The sequence below is a fragment of the Mesoplodon densirostris genome, chromosome 18 (genome assembly GCF_025265405.1).
Source record: "Mesoplodon densirostris isolate mMesDen1 chromosome 18, mMesDen1 primary haplotype, whole genome shotgun sequence".
Lineage (NCBI taxonomy): Eukaryota > Metazoa > Chordata > Mammalia > Artiodactyla > Ziphiidae > Mesoplodon > Mesoplodon densirostris.
Window position 1 is genome coordinate 52,812,527 of NC_082678.1, and position 19,606 is coordinate 52,832,132.

Sequence of the window (19,606 nt, forward strand, 5' to 3'; positions counted from 1 at the left end):
AAGGGAAGGAATTGGAGAGGCCCATCTTTGGAGATTATCTATCACACTGAGCCCTGGGATATTCCAATATTTAGAGGAAAGATAAGAAGTTTCCAGCAAAGAGAATGTGAAGGAATGGCCAAGAAAGTAAGAGAAGGACAAGCTCTGAGCACTTTAGCCTTCATCTTACTCCATTTCCTACATGCAGAAATTACGATTTATGTCCCCTGTTGCTTTCCTGGATGGACCAGAGCAATGCCAGAAGATCCGTCCAGTGTGGCCTCAGTCTGGGGCCAGATGAAAAATGATGGGGGATGAAGAGTATTAACCCTCCAAGAGAGAGTAGAGACTTCTTCTCAGTCTTCAGTTTAAATCACTGAAAAATATTGCAAGTACAAAAGGCAGGAAGAAAAAGTGCTGCTACAGAGTTAGGAGCAGCCACCAAACCCCAGTAGCTGTTGTGAGTTAGGATGTGAGTCTCATCCTTGGTTGGAAAAAGTTGATCTCTTTCTCAGTCCTAAGCCTGTTCGGTCTAAAAGCAGTCTAAAAATAGAACAAGTTGCCTTTGTTCTTTTTTTATTTCTTTACCCAAATGGAAAAGTTTTAAATTATAAAGGTAACTCATTTTTATGTGAAAATTTTGGATAATACAAAAAAGTGAAGTTTAAAGAAAGCAAAACTCAGAAGATATTTCAACATAGCAAAGTATTAATACCCAGATCACATTTTTTAAAAACCCTAAAAATCAAGAAGAAAAAAACAATCCATTGGCAGAAGAGGCAAAGGAAATGGTTTGGTAGTTCACAGAAAAGGAAACCAAAATGCCTGATAAATACAGGAAAAGAAGCCCAATCTCTCTGGCAGTCAAGGAAATGAAAATTAAAATCACAATGAGATATACTATGTATCCACCAGAATGGTTAAAATTAAAAAGGTTGACAACACCAAGTGTTGACAAGGATATGGAGAAACTGGAACTCTCATTGCTGGTGGGACATAAAATGATACAACCTCTTTGGAAAACAATTTGGCAATTTCTAATAAAGTTAAATGTACACTTAACCACATAACCCAGCTTTTCCACTCCTAGGTATTTACAAAAACATATGTCCACAACAAAATTTGTCCACAAATCTTGTTCACAGAAGTTTTGTTTGTAACAGCCAAAACCTGGAAGGTACCCAAATGTTCATCCACAAATGAATGAATTAAAAAATTGTAGTATATCCATAGAACGGAATATTACCCAGCAATAAAAAGGGACAAGCTACTAATAAATGCAACAATGTGGATCAATCTAAAAAATATTATTCTGAGCCAAAGAAGACTTATACAGGAATATGTACTGTATAATTCCATTTATATGCAATTTCAGAACAGGCAAAACTATACCAGTAGAAAGCAGATAAGTGATTGGGATTGGGGTGGGGTGGGGATTGATGCAAAGGAGCAAAAGGAACTCTTTTAGGGTAATAGTGATGTTCTAGATCTTGATTGTGGTGGTGGTTACATGGGTATATACGCTTGTCAAAAAACTGTACTCTTAAAGTGAGTTCCATTTATTGCTTATAAATTATACCTCAATTAAGTTGAATAAGAGAAATTAACAATGAGATTCCATTTCAAACACTTCATATTGGCAAAAATGTTAAAAAAAAAACTGGCAGCGTTGAGTGTTGGTGAGGATATGGGGAAAGGGGAAATCTTCTATGTTATTGATGGAAATTTACTTCCAGTATGTACATTGGTGCAACCACTGTGGAGAGCCATTAGCTAAATAATTTGGCAGTTTTCAGTAAGTCAAAGATGTACACACTTGTGAGCTAGCAATTCCATTCCTAATCGTGACGTAGAGACACTCTCATGGAGGTATACCAGGGATACAAGCGGACAGCAGCAAAAAATCAGAAACAATCTCAGTATCTGTCAACAGGAACATAGATTGATAACTTTTGGTGTAGTCATTTACAAGAGCCAAGAAGATTGGTATATCTCAACATGGACAGAGATAAAATGTTGAGTGACAAAAGCAAGTTGTAGAGGGCTTCCCTGGTGGCGCAGTGGTTGAGAGTCTGCCTGCCGATGCAGGGGACACGGGTTCGTGCCCCGGTCTGGGAAGATCCCACATGCCGCGGAGCGGCTGGGCCCTTGAGCCATGGCCATTGAGCCTGCACGTCCGGAGCCTGTGCCCCGCAACGGGAGAGGCCACAACAGTGAGAGGCCCACATACTGCAAAAAAAAAAAAAAAAGCAAGTTGTAGAATGATCCATATAATGTGATGCCATTTATGTAAATTAAAGCCACATAAAACAGCACTATGTATTGTTCATGGGTATGTGTATGTGTGTATAAAAGTGTAAAAAGTGAACTAGAAAGATGAACATCAAACTCATGACAGTGATTGACTGTGGGGAGTGGAGGAGGGGAAAGGGACAGGGTAAGTAGTAATTAAAGAGATTTTGGCTTTATTAGTTATGTCGTATTTTTTAAACAAATTTCCTCTTTGGGAACAATATTGACAAAATTAAATACACTTTTTTTGTATTTTTAGTATTTTTCATAGTAAATATTTTAAAAGGAAAGTCGTCCATTACTCTTTCAAGAAAACCATTGTGAAGAGTGTTGGTGTAAATCTGTCCATACTTCTTATGTATGTGCAAATAAACATATAGTATATACATATAGTTTATGTACATTATATATATACTATATGCATATATATGTGTATATAATTTTTTTTTTTTTTTTTGCTGTACGTGGGCCTCTTACTGTTGTGGCCTCTCCCGTTGCAGAGCACAGGCTCTGGACGCTCAGGTTCAGTAACCATGGCTCACGGGCCCAGCCACTCCGCGGCATGTGGGATCTTCCCGGACCGGGGCACAAACCCGTGTCCCCTGCATCAGCAGGCGGACTCTCAACCACTGCGCCACCAGGGAAGCCCATGTGTATATAATTTTTGCATTAATAGGTTCCTACTATACATCCAGTTCTGGGACTTGGTATTTCTCATGCATGGATATCATGGACATTGTTTCATATTAGTAATATTGATTTAAATTTTCCTTTAAAAAATTCTGTGATATTTTATTGTGTGGATATGCCATGATTTATTTATTTAACCCATTATCATTGATGGACATTTCAATAATTTCTTCTTCTTTTTTTTTTTACTGTTATAAGCAACATGGCAGTAAACATCTTTTGACATACATGTTTGCATAGTAATGCAATTACTTCCTCGGATAGATTCTTAGATGTGAAATTGTGGGTCAAAGCAAAACACTCAACATTTTAGTAAATATGACCAAATTTCCCTCTAGAGAAGACTGTCCACTAGAACTTCCTTCAGTGATGGAAATTTTCCATGTTTGCACCTGTCCAGTACCCTAGCCACTAGCCACAGGTGGCCACTGAGCACTTGAAATGGGACTACGTGTGACTAAGGAACTAAAGTCTTAATTTTATTTAGTTTTAATTTTAATAGCTGCATGTGGGTAACAGCTATTATGGGACTAGAGTGTTGGTATCATTTTTCTCTCTTATCAGTTATGAAAGGAAGCACTTGTTTTCCCTTTGCCTTCTTAGCATCAGTGAGTGCTTGAATTGTGTTCAGACCCTGAGAACAGAGTGGAGGGTGGGAGGGCGTGCCCTGAGGCCCCCACACCTGCTTTTATCTGTTTGTTTTATCTATTTTATTTGTTTGCCTTCCATGGATTTTTTTTTTTTTCTTCTTTTTGCGGTACGCGGGCCTCTCACTGTTGTGGCCTCTCCCGTTGTGGAGCACAGGCTCCGGATGCGCAGGCCCAGAGGCCATGGCTCACGGGCCCAGCCGCTCCGCGGCACGTGGGATCCTCCCAGACCGGGGCACGAACCCGTATCCCCTGCATCGGCAGGCGGACTCTCACCCACTGCGCCACCAGGGAGGCCCCTTCCATGGATATTTGTTTCAAATTCTTTTTTTTTTTTTTTTGGCTACATGGCATGCGGGATCTTAGTTCCCCAACCAGGGATCAAACCAGTGCCCCTTGCAGTGGGAGCATCAAGTCTTAACCACTGGACCTCCAGAGAATTCCTGTTGATTCATTTCAGAAAAAGTTCTGTGGCTAAAAATTTTGAAAAGTTCTAAGTTAAGGTCTTTCCAAGCCCCCTTTCAGCTCAGAGAGGCCAATCTGATTAAGCAGGAAAAGTGGGATGGCTGAATACAGGTCAGCGGTAGAATATCTGTACATCTTGCTATGAGAGCAGGAACATTTAAAACGCATGCAGAGTTCCATACGGGTCATCTGTTTGCAGTTAAGTCTCCCTGGTGAACATGATGAGAAGTCACCCTGCTGACTGTCAGCATCTTAAGTATCTGCTTCCTCTCTTTTAGGGTAAAGAGCCCAAAGCTGTCATCAGCATCAAGGACTTGAATGCCACCTTCCAGACAGAGAAGATAGGGAACCCCCATGGGCTGCAGATCACCTACCGAAAGGAGGGCCACGTCAGGAACCTGTTTGTGTATCACGAGAGTGGGAAGGTGAGAGCCTCCAGCTCGCTGACCCCCTTGCGCAGCAGCCTCCTGAGATCTGCTGCTGCTGTTCACCTTAACCTATTGTCACTTTTTTTTTTTTTTTTGGCCACACCACGTGGCTTGTGGGATCTTAGTTCCTCAACCAGGGCCCACGGCAGTGAAAGCACCGAGTCCTAACCACTGGAATGCCAGGGAATTTCCTATTGTCACTCTCTAGTTGGAGACAGAGGTACAAGTAAAGCAGAGCGAGATCAGGGAGAGCAACCTGGTGGGTACCAGGGGTGTGTCTGGATGATGCACAGCCGTCAAGGGGCATCCACTTAGCAGAAGGGACTATGCCCAGGGATGGCAAATCAGGTGGGGCCGGAGAGTCCAAATATGGGAGGAGGAATGGATCAAAGCTTGGGCAGCGGCGCACTCCACGGCCTTGCTTCTCAGCGTTTGGTCCGACACCAACAGCATTAGCCATCACCTGCGAGCTTCTTAGAACTAGAGTCTCGGGCCCACCCCGGACCTACTGAATTAGAAGCTACAGTTTAACAGGATCCCCAGGTGATCCTTATGCACACTGAAGTTTGGGGAAAGCACCACTTAAAGGTCCAGGAAATCAACTCCATCAGAGAAGAGCAGGCCAATAGTACAGGTTCAAGAGAATAAGCTGGGTCCAAATGAGCAGGGTCATGTGACCGGGCAAGGGTCAGAGATGTTAAGTCGAGGTGAGGAGGGGCAAAGGTGGGGGCTGACATTTTGTGAGTTTCTTTTTCAATTCTGTGCCAGGTGCTCTTCTTGGCGGTCACTATACATCATTTCTTAATCTTCAGATCAACCCTGGAAATGTTTTATCCCCGTGTTACAGAGGCATGGGCATGTTAAATAATTTGCTCAAAGTCACGTAGCCAATGGTTCCTGAGCCCTGCACCCATTTCACCTCCCCAAGTGCCTCTGCTGGAGGAAGGACCCTTGGCAGCAGGAACCAGGAACCAGATACAGGGACTCGATCTTCCCATAAGGCCCTAACGCTGGGATGGTGGCCATGGATCACCCTCCCAGCAGGCTTCATGCTCCCTCCACATTCTGGGCTGACTTCCTGGTGTGGTCTGAAGAGCTGGGTTTGGAGTCAGAAGCTGGGACCCTGGTTCTTCCACTCCCAGCTGTGTCACTAGGGCAGGTTCCTTCCCTTCCGAAGTCTGCTTGTTTATGGTTGATAACGTCCACCTCCCAGAGGGGTTTTGAGAGTTGAGTGACCAAGAACCATGAACATGAAAGCATCTCATTACGGGGAAGTGCACTGTAAACATTAGTTGCTACTGTAATTTGTTCATGATTGTGGCAGCTGCAGAAGAAGACAAGCTCTTGTGCCTCATTTCACATCTGTGTCATTTATGCATTCATGAATTCACTCTTTTGGTAAATCCTTATCGCGCTCCTCCCGGCAATGCACGCAGCACTGGGGTGTGTAGTGAACGGGGCAGCGCCATGAGTGGGGTTCTGGGATCTCAGAATCTCGGGAGGGAGGCAGATGGGGAAATAGGCACTGACGATGCTGTGTGAGGATGGGCTGGAGGCCGTGCTAGGGACACACAGGAGACATATAAGTAGCCTAGTCTGGGGGGTGGGTGGGCTGGAAGGGGGCAGTCAAAAAAGGCTTTCCAGAGGGAGGAGCATCTATTTAAGAATTGTGTGAATATGCTGAAAAGGAGAACACTCAAACCAGCTTAAACAGGACATGAATAGGAAAGATACAGGAGTGTTTATTTCAAGGGCCAGTAGTATGGCTTGGCCTCCTGAGAGATTAGAATCAGGAGCTGTGGTGTGTGTGTGTGTGTGTGTGTGTTTTAATAAATTTATTTATTGTATTTATTTTATTTTTGGCTGCATTGGGTCTTTGTTGCTGCATGCGGGCTTCCTCTAGTTGCCACAAGTGAGGGCTACTATTCGTTGTGGTGCGCAGGCTTCTCATTGTGGTGGCTTCTCTTGTTGTGGAGCACAGGCTCTAGGTGCGCAGGCTTCAGTAGTTGTGGCTCGCGGGCTCTAGAGCGCAGGCTCAGTAATTGTGGCGCAGGGGCTTTGTTGCTCCACAGCATGTGGGATCCTCCCGGACCAGGGCTCGAACCCATGTCCCCTTCATTGGCAGGCAGACTCTCAACCACTGCGCCACCAGGGAAGCCCTGTGTGTGTGTGTTTAAGAGAGAGAGAGAGAGAGAGAGAGAGAGAATACACTCTAACAGGAACACATTGTTCTGTAAAACCAGGAGCGCGTGTAATGTCTCACTTGTTTGTTTCTCTAAATTCAACAATCTCATTCCCCAAATTGCCAAGAAATCTATTATCAGTCATCTTTCTCGGCTCCCTCCCTTGGCTTTACCAGAATCTTGGGACTTATGCAGTGTGGGAGACATGGAGGAGATCCCTGGTTTTCAGTCCACATTGGGCTCACTGCTGTAGTCCCATGTCCAGACTGGCTGGATACCAGTGGCTACCCCTCCACCCGCGTGACTGCTACGAAGACTTTTGCTGCAGTGCCCAAGGTCTCAGACAGTTACGGTACTTGGCTCCCTACCACTGACCCAGTTGTAGAGCAACCGGCAACCTGGTTCTGGCCGGTCTCCTCTTTCCCTTGATGCCCCAGCTTCTCCCTTAGATGGGCATAAATGGGGGGGGGGTGCTCAAACTCATGCCCACAGGAGCCAGGTGGGCAATTGAAAAGTAAAGTGGACAGCCCTAAGGCTGTGGCAAACAGGAAAACCTGTATAGAGGACTGAAACAGACAAAACTTCAGGAGCCAAACAAACCTGTACGCAGGATTTTGCCCGGGAACCACTAGTTTGTGACCAAAGAGCCCTTCCAAAGTGGAGGCCTAGGTGGGTCTTTCATGGGATGGTCCCATTCCCTTAGTGCCTGAGCCTCTAGAAGTTTCTTAACACCCAGGACGGGAGAACTCCGAACTCAGGAATACGGCGGCCAGCAAGTTTGACCTGCAAGAGAGAAAGGGTAATGATGTTTCATACCTTTGAAACCAAATTCAAATGAATTTCTCAATCACCGTATTACATCTAAGTGCAGCACAGCAGCTATTTGAGCAAGTCTTTCAGCTAGCTCCCCAATTCCAAATTCCTGGGAGAAAGAATCTGATAAGCCCTGTCCAGCCTCTGCATTTGTCCAGTTGCTGTGGTCCTAGCAGCACGCGTGGCTGCAACTGGGGGTGGGTGGTGTGTGGCTGAGAATGGGTGGGGCAGTTCTCATAGAATCAGGGCTTGGGTGGAGCAGAAATCTATTACAACATCTGAACTCACCCTCAGGATGAATAGAATGTTCTAGGTGAAAGGTGTGTTGGGGGTGAGGGCAGAGAGTTGGGTGAGGCAGTGTTTCAGGCAAAGGTAATAGCATGTGTTAGGGTGGGGGGAGGGATTGCACTGGGTTTGTACGGAAGGAGCTCAGAGGGCAAAGAACGTAGACTGTCTCCCTGAGGGCAGTGGAGAGGACTCTAAGCTAGACTCAGTTAGACTTGCAATTCGAAAGTCACTCTGGCTGCCCTAAGGAGGCCTGGAAGGAGAGTGGCAGGGCAGAGGCACAGCCAGCTGGATAACGTGAGAGACGATGGTGGACACTGCCGAGGGCGGCGTTCTCCCAGAGGGACACAGAAGGTCCAAGCCGGCTTTAGCCTAAGTTGCACTCCAGGTGATGAGCACCCTCAGTGGAGGAGCATCCCCAGGTGCACCTGCCCCCACCTGAAAGCTCGTCTTTGACATCTGAGGACCCTTGCTTCTCCAAGTGTGTCCCAATGACCAGCGTCCCGTCACCTGAGAACTCGTTAGGAATGCAGAATCTCAGGCCCCACCCCAAACCCACTGAATCCAAATCTGCATTTTAATGAGATCCTCAGGTGATTCATACACACATTAGAAAGAGCCAAGCACTGTCCTAGGCCACTGCATGACTCCTATGTGGTTCGCCTTGGTCCTTTCCCAGGGCTCTGGGGATCTCCCTGTCAGTGGCTTCCCACTTGCTCAGGTGATGCCCCTGGGCTCTGGCACTGTCCTCCCAGATGCCTGTGACCAGCCCACAGGTCCCTGAGTGGGACTGGGGGTGCGTGCCTGTGCCCAGACTCGAAGATCCAGCTGGCTTCTTGCATCCAGCCTCAGCTCCCCCACCACTCTCTCTCATTGGCTGTCCATCTGTCCTTTGTATTTTTCTCTGCAGGAGATAGTGGACTGGTTCAATGCCCTCCGTGCAGCCCGTTTCCAATACCTAAAAATGGCCTTTCCTGAGCTCCCGGAGCCTGAGGTGAGCTAAATGTGGACCCCAACTTCCACATCTCCTCTCTGCCATCTCCTTTGCTTCTTGTCTGCTGACCTCGAAGACACTCAGAGGCCAGCCTCAGTTTGTTTGCAGGAAAGACCTTGAGATTTGGGGTTGGGGACCTCAGTGGGAAACCAAAAGCTTTCTCCTGGGGAGTCTGGGGGTTATGGCCTCACCCATGGCAAGGCAGCCTCCAAAAAGTGGGTCAGGCTCTCCCCTTCGCGATGCATGGCTACCACCCACAGTGTCAAGGGGCTCAGGATGTGAGCATCTCTTTCTCACCCCTTCTCCCACTAAAATGCACGAATGGTCCCTCACATACTGCTTATAAAGTGCTTTTGAGCCCATTTTATCTTGTAATCCCTTTTATCTAGTAATCCCTTGCAACCAGCAGTTAGGTGAGTGTGATTATTCCCATTTCACTGATGAGAAACTGAGTCCCAGGAAGGTCAAGTGCATAACCAAAGGTGTTCTTCACATTCAAACATTCCCCCCTTTACCCTTTCATATTCTGGTATAAGGAAGGTAGTGGGATCTTTTCCATTATCATTCTAACAGGAACAGTCTGCCTTTCATGGCCTAGGTAATGGGGAGCCTGAGAACTTCATTTGATTGTCCTCAGACGTCTGGAGCATCCATCTACATCTCTCAGGCTTGGTTGGGGAAGCTGTATAGTGGGCTGGAGGATGCTGCCCTGAGCCAGGAGGCCTAGGCTCTTGTGGATGTTCTGCTGCTAACTTTTTGTGTGACCACTGCGGGTTGAGTCACCTCTCTGTGCATCTGTTCCCACATCTGTAAGATGGTGCTTGGTCTGGGTCATCTTCAGGGTCCTTCCGACCCTGAGGTGCTGTACTCTGGTCCTTGTCTTAGGCCTGCTCTAGGAGGATTTTGTAAGAGGTAGGGGTGGAGAGACCATGTTAGTCCTGGGACTTTCTTTTTCCTTTTAATATTTATTTATTTAATTTCTTTATTTATTTTCTTTCTTTCTTTTCTTTTTTTTTTTTTTTTTTTTTTTTTTTTGCTGTGTCGGGTCTTCGTTGCATGCAGCACTCGGGATCTTCGCTGAGGCATGAGGGATCTTTTCAGTGCAGTGCGTGGGCTCTTTTTTGTGGCGCACAGGCTTCTTTCTAGTTGTGGTGTGCGGGTTTTCTCTCTAGTTGTGGCGCATGGGTTCCAGGGCGCATGGGCTCTGTAGTTTGCAGCACATGGGCTCTCTCGTTGAGGCGCACGAGCTCAGTAGTTGTGGCCTGCAGGCTTAGCTGCCTTGCAGCATGTGGGATCTTAGTTCCCCCACCAGGGATCGAACCCAGGTTCCCTGCATTGGCAGGCAAATTCTCTACCACTGGACCACCTGGGAACTCCCAGTCTTGGGACTTTCTTTTTTTTTTTTTGTGGTACTTGGGCCTCCCACCGCTGCGGCCCCTCCCGTTGCGGAACACAGGCTCCGGAAGCGCAGGCCCATCGGCCATGGCTCACGGGCCCAGCCGCCCCGCGGCACGCGGGATCCTCCCAGACCGGGGCACGAACCCACGCCCCCCGCATTGGCAGGCGGACTCCCAACCACTGCGCCACCAGGGAAGCCCTTGGGACTTTCGTAATCCCAACTGTTAGACCTTCCTTTGAAAGCCTAAGTGTTCCTTAATGCCCAAGTTTGCAGGGAGGAAAGTGTCTGGAACAGGGGTCCATTCCAGACCCAGTGATGCACTGAGATGGCAATTCTCTAGGAGCAGTTCCAGCCAGACCCGGCTCAGGGCCCTCCCGGTCTGCAGAGTCAGCACCCGGAGCTGGTGACTGCCTGCTTCCGTGGGCAGGGCGCTGGGGGTGCTGACTGATGGCTGGAGAGGATGGAGGACAAAGTGCAGATGCCCAGCCCCATTTGCCTGGGCCACAGCTCTCCAGCTCTGCTGACCCTGCGGAGGAGACTGGTCTTTGGCCAACATCCTCAATGCCCTCTTGCCTTCCTCATCCACCATCGTTACCCCCTATCCACTCCCAGTTTCCTCCCCGCCCACCTCTCTCCCCATCTTTCTTCCCCCCTTGTCTACGTATGACGTGAGGTTCTGGGCAACCACCCAGGCCTGGCTCAAGCTCAGGGATCCAGATGCCAGAAACCTGGGGAGCCCAAATGGGGTTGTGGTCCTGTGATAAGAAAACGCATGAGTCCCCTCACCTCTCTGAGCCCCAGTTTACTCATCTGTCACCATGAGGACAATCTCTGCCTCCAGGGCTGCCGTCAGTCCAGTGAGCCAGGTGTCTAAGGTACAGTGAATGGAACCCCATCCACGTGCTTTTCCTTCTTCTTCCATTGGCTTCCCGAGGCCTAGACTCCCCCTGCTCTGGCTCCAGTTCAGACGACTGAGCTGTCAGGACTTGTCTTCTCTCCGAATGAAGGAATTAAAGCCTACAGAATGCGTTTTAGGGAAACGGGAGTGTTGTCCTTGATATTTTCGTTTCGAGCTCACGACTTTCTCCCTTTCAGACTTCCCATTCCTATTCCCAGATGTCATGTCCCCTTCGTCCCTGCCCTGGGCTCAGGCTCTGGAGAACCCCTGTGTTCTCAGAAACCTGGGCTGTCACTTGAAACTCTAGACGTGCCAGTTTGACGCCCTGCAGCATAGGAGACCAGCATCAATCCCTGGAAGCTTCTCTGAGGATAGGATGGCAAGTTGGAAGGGATCCTGCAGATCACATAGGCCAGTATCCTTATTACGTAGTGGGAAATGGGCCCAGAGAGGCATAAGGTCTTACCAAGGTAACACAGCTGGTTGAGGTCAGACCTGGAGCTAGAACTCAGGTCTCTTGACTCCTAGTCCAGAGCTTTCTCTACTTGCCCACCCTGCCATCACCTCCTATGGCCCTGGGTCAGAATGCCCACCAATGACCAGGTCTTGGCCAAGGGCCTGATCAGAGGGTTCTGCCATGTTTACACTTTAGCATCATAGAGTAGTGGTAGGGGTACCACTAGTGTCTGTATGGTGTCCATCGCCTCTAGATGTGAAAGCTCTTCATCCTACCAATGACGTGTCTTTGAGAAAATCCACAACCACTTCTCTGAGGCCTGGTTTGTTCATATAAACAAGGAAGATGATAACATCCACCTCACAGTGTGGTTGAGAATTACACGGAGCCTGACACACAGTAGATCCTCAGAATATGCCCACCTGACACCAGGAGGGTCTCCTCAGAGCCTTGCCTGTGTCCTCCTCCTGGAGTTGCTGAAGGAATCCTTAAACTAAGTCTTGAAACCAAGACTTGGCTGTGCTGTAAGCTCTGCAGACATCTGGGGTGCTGTTGTCTGGCTCTGTTGAAATGTTAATGTTGCATCCATACCAAATATAACCCCCTGAACCATGCATACACATCCTTCCCCATTCCAAACTTCCCCTTTTTGGGGGAGCCAAGTTCAGTGGGGAGCCTCGGGCTCCTGGGTGTGAGGCAGGGGTGTCAGTGTGTGTCTTTCTTCCCCCAGCTCGTGCCCCTCATCACCAGGAACTACCTCAAGCAAGGCTTCATGGAAAAGACCGGTCCAAAGGTATATCCTCCACTCCCGGGGAGACTTTCATGGCCCCTGTCCCAGTGGGCAGTAGGGCAGAATTGGGGAGGTGGGAAAATGGGGAACCAGGGGCCGAGAGGAGGGAGGAAGGGGGAAGTAAATGGATGTTTGTGAGTTCCGGGGGTGGAGGACCAAGTGGAGACGGGGCGGCTGCAGTGTGGTCCAGCATCGCTGCAGTTGCTTCTCCCTGTAATTGGGCATCCTCCCGCTTTATCAACATCACCATTAGCTTCCGTCCTCTTAACACCATCTAACTGATCCTCCTCTTGGGAAAGCATAGCTGAAAAGGGACTCCTTGGGGGACAGCTTTTGACTTTCCAGAACCCTTGTGGGTTCTGTGCTGGGGCCCTACCAGGACCGTTCAAGTGACGCAGTGACTAGTGATCAGTCTGAGAGAACACACCTATATATACCCATGCTTGGGTGCCCAGCTTCATGCTGGTGGGGCGAGGCTCAAAGTCAGAAGATGGAGATGGTGGGGGGTTGTGACGGGCGGAAGCAGGGAAGGGAGGAGGGAAAGGGAAGAGGAAGGGAAAGGTAGAGGAGCTCCCTAAAAAAGAATCCCAAAGCGACAGCATTACAGTGCATTTTTTGTTTTGTTTTGTTTTGTTTTGTTTTTAAGGATGCTTGTTAAGATGACAGTGAAAGGTGTTAGGCAATCAGGGTAAAGGAAGCCTCAGGCAGCTGGAAAACTTGTAAAAGAGTTGCAGGTTCTCTTCCTTCACCAGCTGGTGGCACCGCCCTCCCCGTGGTTCTGGCCAGGGGCTTTCCTTCCCCTGACCTAGGATAGAATTCGGCCAAGGCCAGCACTTTCAGAAGCGCTGAGCAGTAGCCACTTCTGATTCCCCAGCTTCCTTTTTCTGAGACTTCTTGTCCACAGCCTGAGAAAGGGGGAAAATGCTTCTGCCAACCCACGCAGGCAGCACCTGGAGGCAGCACCTGGAGGCAGCAAGGCGAAGCTGGGGCTGGGGGAGGGGGTGGGATGGGTGGGGGAGGGATGGGGCAGGGGGCGGAGCCTGCAGACCTCTAGGCCTGGGGAGGGGCGCTGGGGTGTGCGACTGCGGGGCTGGGACCCTCCGGCTCCCTCGGCCGGGCCCGGGCTGGCCCTCTGACCTCTTCCCCCCCACCCCCGCCGCCGCCTGGCCGAGCCTGGTACGAGGTTTCCTCTTTTGCAGCAGAGAGAGCCTTTCAAGAAAAGGTGGTTTGCCCTGGATCTCCAGGAGCGGAGGCTGCTCTATTACAAGAACCCGCTGGTAAGAGCCACTGCCGGCCCCGCTGCTGTGCACCCGCAGGCGGAGGTGGCGTCAGTGCTGGTCGGGGACCATGGGGAAGCGACAGGGCTGGAGAAACCCAGCCAGAGGCACACCTCCATCGTCACTTGTCTCGAAGTCAGTCTTGTGCATGAAGCTGTGCTCTCCCTCACCTTCAGGAAGTCCTTTATGTGTGTCCAAAATGCTGCCCATGTATCAGTAGCTAAGACAGGTGTTTCCCGCCTGGACTCTCTTCCAACCGGAGGCCGTGGAGCGTAGCAGTTGGGAGTGAGGGCTCTAGAACTCGGCTGTCTGGGCTCTGGTTCCAGCCCTGCCATCTTTAGGGGTGCGGTCTGGGCAGAGCGCTCAGCATTCTGTGCCTCAGTTTCCTCCCCCAGAAAATAGGCTTCATAACATGGCCTTCCTCAGAGGTTGCCGTGAGGATTATCACATGAGTTACTACATGTAAAGTACTTGAATTCATGGTGCAGTTAACTCTCTGTAAATATTAAGTATCATTTAAACAGATGCCGTATGTGATGTCTTTTATGGTTTGAGCCTTTTAAATTCTGGGTCCCATCCAGCCAAAATCCCCAGCAGAAGCCCCACCCAACACACACACCTCTTACTAAAATGGACCTGGGGGGCTATCAGGCCTGCAGGTGGCCCTCAGCCCCAGGTGTGGCCTCTGACGACCTGTGTCTTCTATTTTCAGGACGCCTTTGAGCAGGGCCAGGTATTTCTCGGGAGCGATGAGCAGGGGTACCAGGTGTATGAAGACCTGCCTAAGGGCATCCGAGGGAATCGCTGGAAAGCCGGCATCACCATCGTCACCCCGCAGCGGAGATTCATCTTCACCTGCCCCAGCGAGAAGGAGCAGCGCGAATGGATGGAGAGTTTTCGGGATGTCCTCTCCCGCCCCTTGACACCCCTCAACCTCCTCAGTAAGATGCACGGCTTGTTCCTTTGGCTGAGGGCCGCAGGCAGAAAGGGGCTTCTTCACTTGGGTTCAGCTGGGAGCCCTGAAACTGGGGTCATGGCTCCCGACTGCCCTCTTCCCATTTTCTTCTCTTCCTGCCAAAGAAAAGTTCAGACAGTGCACATTATTGCCAGGAAACCCTCTCTGTCCACGCTCAGTTCCTCTACCGGGAGCCTTTCCCTGGCCGCGTCTGGAGGAGTTTCACTCTGGCAGAGCTATCACTTAGATCCGCTTTTCTGCCCTGCTCAGTCCAGGAGCCTAGCAGCCTCTCTGTCCCTCCACCCTCTGCCCCTGAGTCCCTTTTCTCATGAGAAAACTCTGGCCTGTTATTAAGGTCACAGCGCTGGGCAGCTCCTGGGATTTTGGACTACTCCCCACTCATAGAGGGAAGGCTATTTTTAGGGCTCTTCTTCTTTCTGGGTCCTTTCATGTGTCTGCCCCTCTCCTGCTCTTCCTCTTCACCCCAGATGTGTCACAAGCAGGCTTCCCCATCTGCAGACAGCCCCGTGAAAGGAGGGGAGACATTCTGAGCCAGAGCAGGAAACTTCTGGCCCAGGGCCTGGCTTCTGGGACACCAAGGAGAAGTTCTTTGTTTGCAAAAGTACAGTCTGAGCAAGGGACCCCACACAGCCCCTTTGGAGAAACCCTTGTGCCCGTTGAGTCTGACCAGGATAAACACAAACTTGCTACCCTTTCCAAAATCCCAAAGCCAGAGAGCCTCAGAAATGGGCTCGGAAGTTGTTAGTGAGGCAGCTGGTGCTTTTTTCTTCTGGGGGCCTGTGTGTCCAAGTCTCTGTTTTTCTCTGTGTCTGACTCTCTGCTTTTCTCTCCTTCTCTGGTGTGTGCGTCCCCTCTGTCTGTCACCTTTTCAGTCTGTGTTTTATTCCGGTTCCCTCTATCATTGTCCCCCTGTCCCCCTGCTGTCCCTGCCCTCCAGTGGGACTGCATTGTCATGGCCACGCCCCCCAGCCCTCTTCTTGTTCCCCTTGCAGCTGCATCAACAGAGAGTGGCTACAGCAGCAGGTGACCCACTGGCCAGCCAGTGCACCTGGTGGGAAGGAGAAGTTTTCACCTTGGCCTTGGGGGCCCCTCAGGAGTGCCCCACAGTCGGCAGCTATCACAGGCTGTGAACTCTGCCAAGACCAAAGCTTTGGCCTTTATCTGCCGGCTCTCTGGGCTTCCCCGCTACCTAGCTCTGGGGGTCTGAGGATCTGGTAAATGTCCTCAGGGCCCAGGACATCTGAAATGAAGGCATTACAATGGAAAGGCACCCACAGCATCACACAAGTGGCATGCTTGCTGAAAACAAGAACAGCAACAACAAAAAGTTAAATCTGAATCTAACCATGAGGAAACAATCAGACAAGTTCACATTAGAGAAATTCTGCAAAACAACTGGCTGGATTCTTTAAGAATGTCAGTATCATGAAAGATCAAGTCGTCTGGAAACTGTTCTAGATTAGAGAAGACTGAAGAGACATAGCGACAAAATGCAATTCATGATTCTTGATTGGATCCTGGATTTAAAAAAAACAGTTATAAAGGAAATCATTGAGATAACTGGGGATATTTGAATATGGATGTATATTAGCTAGTAATATTGTAACATTGTGATGATTATACTGTATTTGTGTAGGAGAATGCTCCTGATCTTAAGGAATAAGTGCTGAGGTGTTCAGGGGTAAAATGTAATCATGTCTACAACTGACTTAAATGGTTCGGCAAAAAATGTGTATGTGTACATATAGAGTATATACATGGATATAGTGTGTGTGCATTTATGTATGGAGGACCGGAAGTGTGTGTGCATACACAGGGAGAGAGAGAAAGTGGGCCACTGTGCAAAATGTTAGCAACTGATGAATCTAGATGAAGTATAGCTGGATGTTTATTGTCCAATTCATGTAAATTTTCTATAGGTTTGAAAGTTTTCAAATTTAAAAGTTGGGAAAAAAATTTTTTTTTTAATCCACTTCTCACTCTTCAAAAGTAGTGGGTTTTCTACATGAATCGAAAATGTTCCTGGGAGAGTTCTACCTTTGTGCACATTTTAGAAGAAATAAAAGCCCAGATAAGGGCTTCCCTGGTGGTGCAGTGGTTGAGAATCCTCCTGCCAATGCAGGGGACAAGGTTCGAGCCCTGGTCTGGGAAGATCCCACATGCCGTGGAGCAACTGAGCCCATGCGCCACAACTACTGAGCCTACACTCTAGAGCCCGTGAGCCACAACTGCTGAGCCTGCGCGCCTAGAGGCTGTGCTCCATAACAAGAGAAGCCACTGCAATGAGAAGCCCACACACCACAAAAAAGAGTAGGCCCCGCTCGCCACAATTAGAGAAAGCCCGTGGGCAGCAACGAAGACCCAGTGCAGCCAAAAATAAATACATTAAAAAAAAAAAAGCCCAGATAATACAAACAGACAAAAAAACCAATGTCCCCATTGACCATCCGTGCACTCTGGAAGGAAAGAAGGAAGCTGAGAAGGCAACTCAGCTGGACCCCAGGACAGAGAGCTATCCAGCCCGAATGCCGGGTCTGGCCCTGCCACTAATGAGACTGCTGGAAAACTCACTTCCCCACTCTCTGTGCCTTGGTTTTTCTCTTTCAAATGAGGAAGTTGTACTAACTACTGAAATTCAATGGAAGCCACAAGTATTTTTGAGCACCTCCCAGGTGCCAGGCTGTGTGCCAAGCCCTGGGAACAGGCAGGAACCAGATGATGTGGTCCCCGCTGTCAGAGATTTCAGTCTGCTGGAAGGCAGCCTGTACATGAGGCAGGACAATGAGACCGGTGTTCCAAAAGGGGAAGTGGGGCTGCTGTGAGACGTGGGCAATAGGGTTCACCCTAACTGAGGGGAAGAGGGGAGACTCCTTCATCTCCAGAAAGTGACGTTGAAGTCAAAACCTTAAATTGTTTAGAGGTTAGTCAAAGGGAAGGGGACCAGGAAAACACTCTAGGCTGAGGGAAGAAAATGTTCTAAGGCTCTCAGATGGGAAAGGAACTGAAAGAAATCTCAAGTGGCTGAAATGTTAGAGAAATAGATCACCCAGGTCTCTGTGATTCTTTGTCCCTTCGAGTGACGTGGAGAAAGACATTGAGTGTTTTCATTTCAGTGGAGACCCAGAGGGTTGGGAGGGTCTTTAAGACAGTCTCTGCTTTTTATGGGATTTTCCTTTGATCCCCCAATCAGAGGACAAGCAACGTCATCGGGGTGTCTTTCCTGAGGCTTCCTGACTGCCCGGATGAAGACATGGTTGCTTTCTCTTCGGGCTCCTAAAGCACCTTGAAAATGTTTTTCAGCACCTGCTGAGTTGTATATTAAGGGTCGATCTACTAGTCTGCCTTTTTTTTTTAACACGACCCATGAGCTTTGTTGACTGTACTCTGCTAAGTTCTGAGAATGACAACATCAGTAAAGGCATAGTTCCACCTTCAAGGAACTTATAGTCCAGAGAGGAAGAAAGAGAAGTAAACAGGCAATAACAAAACTACTTGAAGAGGCAAATTGGCATTCTTAGGAGCCCCTCAGCAGGGCAGAGAACAGACATAAGAGTTGGAGACAAAGTCCCAGTGAAATGGAATGTCTGGTTTTGGTTGGTTTCTGAGGCCTAGCTGAATCTGTCTTTGGATTTCCCAAGGATACTTCTGTACTGTTACATTAAATCCTCTTCCTCCTTTTGACTCATTAGTACAAGGAGATTTCTGTTACTTGAATCGGTCCTGACTAATGAAGTTCTCCAAAAGAGGTAATATCTATGCTGAGTCCTGTAGAAGGTACTTGGGTTGGGGTGGGGTGGGGAGACAGAGTGTGTACAAAGGCCCAGAGACAAGAGAGAACATGGCCTGTTCTGGACATTACAAATAATTGAATATGGCTAGAGCACAGACTGTTGGGGGCAGGAGGGGGTCAGCTTCCAATAATGGTGGAGTAGCTCATATCAGAACAACCATTCCACAGATAACAATTAGAAACTCTGTACAGATTATAACAAAAATTATCTGGAGGCCTTGGAAAATAACCTAAAGCAGGCAGAGAGGAGTTGGCACTAGGAAGCAAGGAATGGCAGGGGTGAGTTTCTCATTTTTTCGCTTTTCACCTGATGGCAGGCCCCAGTCAGTGCCTCAGGGGGCACTAAAATTGTGATGGAAACCTGCAGTCTTACTGGTTGAAAAATAGAAGACAGAGTTTAGGGCAACTTTAGCAGCAGGGAAGTCTTGGAGAATAGGGCTACAGAAGGGGAGCCCTGAATTCTATTATCTGCCTGCTCTCTGGAGGAACATAACAGAATCCAGAGGTTTGACATTCATAATATCAGGATGCGACCCTAAATGAGTAGACATATGAAGAAACAAGAAAATATGAATTGTACTCAATAGAAAAAAATCAATCAATGGAAACTGATTCCAAGATGCCCCAGATATTGGAATTAGGCAAGAATTTTAAAGCAGCTATTATACCTATGCTCAACAAGGAAAGGAAAATATGATCATAATGAATATACAGATATGAAATTTCAATGGAGAAATAGAAACTATAAAAAAGAACCAAATGGAAATTCTAGAACTAAAAAATATGTGAAAAAAAATTCAGCTCAACAGTAAATTGGAAATGATTGAGAGTCAGTGAACTTGAAAATATATCCATGGTAATTATCCATTCTGAAAAACAGGGGGAAGTAAAGGACTGAAGAAGTAAAAAGAGAGGACTTCCCTGGCAGTGCAGTGATTGGGACTCTGAGCTTCCACTGTAGGAGACGTGGGTTCGATCCCTGGTCAGGGAACTAAGATCCCACATGCCATGTGGCATGGCCAAAAATTAAAAAAAAAAAAAGAAGTAAAAAGAAAACCTCAAAAGCTCTAATTTACATGTTATTGGGGTCCCAGAAAGAGAGAAGAGAGAGGTATTGGGGCAGAAGAAAATATTCAAAAATATATTGATTGAAATGTTATTAACTTTGGTGAAAGACATGTAGGACTCAAGAAGCTTGGCAAACTTCAAGTATTTAGAATAAATACAAAGGAAACTACATTCA

The 19,606-nt window shown here is 48.2% G+C and overlaps 1 protein-coding gene across 6 annotated transcripts in view; it reads left to right on the forward strand.

The window, feature by feature from the left end:
* The window catches only part of ADAP2 (ArfGAP with dual PH domains 2), a 37,354-nt gene that overhangs the window by 16,398 nt on the left and 1,350 nt on the right, over positions 1–19,606 (forward strand). For 2 of the 6 annotated variants that reach the window (XM_060082833.1, XM_060082830.1), the window contains 6 exons: positions 4,352–4,498; positions 8,693–8,776; positions 12,261–12,323; positions 13,520–13,597; positions 14,310–14,538; positions 15,566–16,501. In XM_060082833.1, the coding sequence (XP_059938816.1) occupies positions 4,352–4,498; positions 8,693–8,776; positions 12,261–12,323; positions 13,520–13,597; positions 14,310–14,538; positions 15,566–15,600 (636 nt within the window). In that variant the 3' untranslated portion in view covers positions 15,601–16,501. Of the gene's footprint in view, positions 1–4,351; positions 4,499–8,692; positions 8,777–12,260; positions 12,324–13,519; positions 13,598–14,309; positions 14,539–15,565; positions 16,505–19,606 lie in introns of those variants that run through there. The other 4 variants (XM_060082835.1, XM_060082832.1, XM_060082831.1 and 1 more) reach the window with 4 other exon arrangements.